Raw genomic sequence first — 5,988 nt, forward strand, 5'->3', positions numbered from 1 at the left:
ACAGAAGTTGTAATGAGCAGTGCTTGGAGTCTATCAGATGTTGGAGCCACTGTCAAGGGGGGGAATCTTGTGCAAAATACTGCTTATGATGATCAAATGTTCTGAACCAGTTTTGGAGTTTTGGCTTTTCATATCATCTGTTCCTTTGTAGGGTTCAATCCCAACATGTATAAATATATGAAATGAAGGTATAACTACATGAAATAAATAAAAGTAAAAAATATGAAATATATGAAATGAATGTATAAAAGCTAGAAATATATGAAAATATAAATGATTCGGTTCAGTTACCAGTTATGAATTGTAATGAAGGCATTTAACTCTTTACTTATTAAATTGATAAGACTTAGAGTTTTGATTTTCGTTTTTACTTTATATTGATTCCGGGAATTTAACTCTTTACTTATTATTATCAGTTAAATTGATCAGACTTAGAGTTTTCATTTTTGTTTTTACTTTATATGATATAAATACCACTTATTAAGTTGTTATTTTACATTTGCTACAAATTTAGGTTATGTATTGTCTAAGTTCAAAAAACAAAATGAACACCAACACTTTTGTATTATATATTTGACATTTGATTTTGATTTGGTTTTATCTTTCCTTCAACAAAGCCGTAAATCGTTCAACTTAAAAAAAAAAAAAAAGAAGCCGATAATCGTTTTCATGGGTTATGCATTGATGATGGTTAGATTTCAAAAAATAGAAACTCATAGGATTTTCATTATGCATTTGTAATTATGTTTGACGTACTTTTGTATATAATATAAAATCTAGTTTGATTATTTTTTATATGACCCGACCCGAACTGGACCGAAAAAAAAAATCTATCATATAACAATAGACAAATGAACCCTAAAAATTTTCGAACCCCATGAAAAAGATTCATGGGTCCGCCACTGGTTAAAAAGTAAAAGATAATGAACCAAAGAACTAGTTTTAGATCATTCATTCTGGTCTCGACCGGTCGCGATATGTCGGTCTTACGGGCTGGACCGAGTTTGACAGAGACTTGGTTGTACTAGACCGTGTCAGACGTCTTCATTTCGGTTTTTTTTTTTTTTTTTTTTTTTTTTTGCCAAACCGGTTCAGGTCATAAACCACTTTAGGTTGGTCGAAGTTGGTCAACATCAGTTTGAGGCCAAACCAGATTGTGTCGTAAACCAATTTATAAAAAAAATAATTGAATCCTATCCACAAATCGACTGGGGTCAGGTTGTGACATGTGACCGATTCGGGCCCAAATCAGTACCCAAAACCAGCGGGTTGGTTCAGGTTGGCACCGGTTCGGGTCCAGACCCATTTCGCCGGTGAAATATCGAACCGGTATTACCTGCGGGTTGGGTCGGGTTCGCGCCGGTTTGGGTCAAGCCAGTTTTTCATGTGATACCGTTTTGGAAATGCAAACCGGTTTTCTTAAAACAAGTCATAATAACCCAATATTGTAAAATCAACCAGTAATAATCCTGATCCATAATTACTTGATAGATTCAATACAGTAAACTAAAAAAACATTAAAACTTAATAATCCAAACATTCAACCAAGTTGCATGAATGAAACCGTTTATAAAACTGCATCAAAAAGCCAACCATTCAACAAAAAATATCATCATAACACGCGAAACAAACCTTGATCCACATCCACGTTGTTAAGAAACATCTACGAAAAAGATACTGATTAGATATATAATAAAACATAGATGAATTACATAACAATACGAAATTACCTTTCTCAAAAATCATCCAGAATCGAAGTAGCTAAATCTTCGTTGATAACATCTTTCCTCGAGCTTCGAATCCAGTCATGTGTACAGATTAACGCTTCAATGAGATAAGCGGGTAAACAACTTCTACCCGGTTCCAACATCCGTCTATCCGTACTGAAAGCCGACTCTGTAGCAGCAGTTGAAAGCGGAATTGCCAAAATATCTAAAAACATAACATACATTAGAAATAAAAAACTTATAACTAATTAAAATAATAAAATACTTATCATGAAAGCGTAATACCTTTCGCCATTCTGGATAAAGTTGGATACCTTGAAGCATTCAGTTTCCACCATTGCAATATATCAAACTCTTGATTATATTGTACAGTCGCATAGTTAAGGTATTTTTGCAGTATCGGAATTCGTTGTTTGGTACATCGACTCATATTCATTAAACAATAATCCGAATTCATTCACGACATCTTTAACCATATCTTCAACCATCTTATCCACAACTTCTTGTTCGCTATTCGGCTCTTTTTTCAAGTTACATATTTTCGTAAAACCGTACTTGATTATCTCAACCTTCATACGCGGGTCCAATATAACCGCAAAATACAACAAGATACAGCTTTTCTTTTGATCTCCCCAATACCGATCGAACATTTCTCGCATTGTATTCGCCATAAGCTTGCGAGTCCGTTTCATTATTCAATTCATGCAAGTGTGCATCGATATCCATAACTTCGCTAAAAAACTGATGGGCTACTACATATGTCGTACTCGACATCTGCATAGTTTTGCGTTTAAAGAAATATAGTAACGACGCAAACTTTCTTGCGTAAATCCAATCGGTACGACTTGGGACATCGTCTTTTAAATTGTGTAAATAACGTTTGAAATCCGGATCTTTAGTTTTGAATAACTCAAACGCCTTTCCGAATTCCGATGCCCTTTTCAACATATCGGATGTAGTGTTCCATCTGTCAGGCCAATCGAGACATAAAAACGTTTCCGACTCGACTTTTTTCCCCACAACGCAAGATTTGAACGTATCGAGCCCGTCGGGAGAGACGCTTATGTATCTAACCGCGCTCCGAATACGCTCAATTGTATCGTTTTGTGATTTGAATCCCGCTTTCACAACCAAATTGATAATGTGTGTCATACACTTGATATGAAGGTATTTACAGTCGGAAAATAAGTTCGGCAACTTACTCTTCAGAAACGAAATTGCATCGTCACTAGACGATGCGTTACCGATAGTTATCGTCAACACGTTCTCGATTCCCCATTCTTTCAAACACTCGATAATCGTACTTCCCATCTCTTCACCGTCATCACTATCTACAAGTTTGAAGTTGATCATTTTATTATGCAAAATCCAATCATGGTCAATAAACTGCGCGGTTAAACACATATAATCAAGCCCTTCTTCTGACGTCCACATATCAACGGTAACACAAACTCGTTTATTTTCCGTAAACAACTTTTTTAACTTCTTCTTTTTCTCCAAATAATACTCGCAACAATCACGTGCTATTGTCGACGGTGAAGGAATGGTAAATTCGGGGCACAGAGATTGCATAAGCTTTTTAAATGACACGGTTTGAACAGATGAGAGCGGAAGCTTGTCGAGTATTATCATTTCCGCTAACGCTTTTCTTTTTCTTTCGTCTTCTGAATTATTTGGTAGATTTTTCGGGTTTTGCGTGCACACTGTTGAGTGTTGTTTCATTGATGTTTCGTTAACGTTCCCGTCTTTGTCACACGCTTGAGAGCAGTGGTTGCACTTGTCTTTTGTTTTCGCGTCGTCGACGTTCATTCTTTTGAAGTACTCACAAATTAAAGATTTCGCTTTTCTTTTCTTTTGCGACTCCATCTTGCTATAATAAACAGAACAAATACGCATTGAAGTTTAATTTGCACACTCTAAAGCTATGAGTATTTTCAGTTGGTTTATATATCAAGAATTCACACATGAACATAAACTACGGTGTTACTGATCTTCATTAGATGTAAAACAACGAAGCATTTAGTATAATTTGAATACGAATAGCACAAAAAATACGAATGCAGATGATAAACACAAACAAAATAGCATATCAACAAACATACAATTTTTAGGTCCTATTTTTATGGCATATCTCAATTGAGAAACAAAGTGAAGACCAAAATTACGGTTACAATATCAATATATTACTTTAAAGTTCGATGAACAGCCAATATAAAGCGCCCATTCTTGGTTTTAAAAAGGCGAGAAACGCACAAAAGCGACAGGGTCTGAAACCAAAGCGCGAAGTGCCAAGCGAAAAAGCGCACTGTACCTCGAGGCGCAAATAATTATTTAACTTTTTACAGGGCCGGCTCAAGGGGGAGTGAAATAAAGCAAGAGCTTTAGGCCTCCATTTTCCTAGGGCCTCAAATTCTAAGAAAATATATTATATGTTGGTAATTTTGGTTTTAAGATTGTTAACATTGAGGTTTATGATCTATAATTACGCGTATACAAAGATGATATATGAATAACAGGATCCACAACAATTTTTTTCGTTTACAAAAAGGGCCCCAATTTTGCTATTCGCTTTAGGCCTAGAAAAATTTAGAAAATTTTGAGCCGGCCCTGACTTTTTATATATTTCCAATAGGTTTCTAGCATCATATACCCAATATTTAGAGACAACTAAGCTTCATATATGTTTTAATTTTAATATGGAAATTACATACATATACAACCTGAAAAGCTTGTTCTACAACAACCTGCTGCACAAAAATATGAGAAATACATGAGGTGTGAGCCTCAGTGCCAAGAAATTGCGCATCGGGTGTGCTTTTAAAAAACACGCCTTATGCTACCAAAAGCACAGAGGGAGAGCTCAATAAGTTATAAATCTTAGGGTGTACGGGGCGCTTCACTCAAGAGGAGTAGTCCCTTATCCACCCCAGCCAATCATACTCTACCATGTCAACTTCCCTCTCCACTCCCCATATAGCCGTTGAAGGTTTCCAACGGTAAAAAATGGGACAATGCGCATTCGGTGACTCCTCCTCGGCCAAACGAGTTTACCGCATAAATTGTGGGGTTGGCGGCGGTGTTACCGTGCAGTGAGCGGTGAGCGGTCAGGTCACAACCGGGTTTTACTGGATTCAACCCGAACCTAATCAAGACGGACCAGTTTATACCTATACAAAGAGCCCATTAAGGTTTTGGTGTCGGTTTTACTCATGTTTTACTGGGTAACAAGGTCTTCATCAAGTTTTACTAGATATGACCCGGACCAAATCGAGATTCGAGACCAGACCAGTGTACACCTAATATAAAGAGCCCATTAAAGTTTTAACCTGGTAACCAGTTTGGTCTCGGTCTTGGTCAAGTAGGTCTCGGTCTTAGTCAAATCAAGTTTTACTGGATTTGACCCGGACCAAATCCACACGGAACCAATGCACACTTATATAAAGAGCCTATTAGGGTTTTAAACTGGGTAACCAGTTCGATCTCGGTCTTAAATGGGTTTTACTGAACTCAACCTGGACCAAATCGAGACCGAACCGGTGTTCCAACCAGTCAAGACAAGAACAAAGAGCTCAATAAGAAACGCAAAAATAAGAACACCTATTTGTTCTTAACATAAAAAACCTAAACCAAACATATGAATGAATTTGTACAAATTGCAAATGACAAAACACAAAATGCAGATTATGAACGGTACTTATGGTGATTTTAGCCTAAATTTCTTCACATGCGTCAACTGAAAACAAAAGTGAAGTATTAGAAGAGATCGGTGTATGACCTTAGGGTTTAGTTGATACGTGCCTCATGCAACCACACCCACGTACACCATACACCATCTTTGTTTCCTTATGTTTAGCAATATTAGGGTAATGGGTAGTTATTTTTCAATCATGTTCTAGTTCGTTTCCTTGCTTTTGAAATCCTATAAAAGAAGACAAGTATGTTTATTGTTTTATTATGAATGAAGAAATGAATTAGTCACTTCTAAAACTCTTGTTTTCTCTCAAGTTCTTATCTATTTTCTTTAGATCATTTGATTACGATTCGGTTCGTAACAATTGGTATCAGAGCCGCCGTGATCCCCCTTCGGACCTATGGCTGCTCAAACTCTATCCAAACACGAGTTGTTCGATCGAATCGAGTCAAGTATTGCTCGGATGATCGATATTCTCAAAAACCGACCTCGGCTACAACCACAAGTTTCCGCCAACATACCTCAGGCCCTATCACCCGCTGCCGCCTTACCATCACCACCATCAATGTA

The 5,988-nt window shown here is 36.9% G+C and overlaps 1 protein-coding gene across 1 annotated transcript; it reads right to left on the reverse strand.

Annotated features, from left to right (window-relative positions):
- Positions 1 to 2,128: 2,128 nt before the first annotated feature.
- On the reverse strand, positions 2,129 to 5,509 carry LOC110874267 (zinc finger BED domain-containing protein RICESLEEPER 2-like). Its single transcript, XM_022123053.1, has 2 exons — positions 5,503 to 5,509; positions 2,129 to 3,597 (listed from the first exon to the last, which is right to left on the reverse strand). The coding sequence occupies exon 2, from the start codon at positions 3,591 to 3,593 to the stop codon at positions 2,292 to 2,294; it is 1,302 nt and encodes a 433-aa protein (XP_021978745.1). The 5' UTR covers positions 3,594 to 3,597; positions 5,503 to 5,509; the 3' UTR covers positions 2,129 to 2,291.
- Positions 5,510 to 5,988: the final 479 nt, after the last annotated feature.

This window comes from Helianthus annuus, chromosome 9 (genome assembly GCF_002127325.2).
Source record: "Helianthus annuus cultivar XRQ/B chromosome 9, HanXRQr2.0-SUNRISE, whole genome shotgun sequence".
In the NCBI taxonomy this organism is placed as follows: Eukaryota; Viridiplantae; Streptophyta; class Magnoliopsida; order Asterales; family Asteraceae; genus Helianthus; species Helianthus annuus.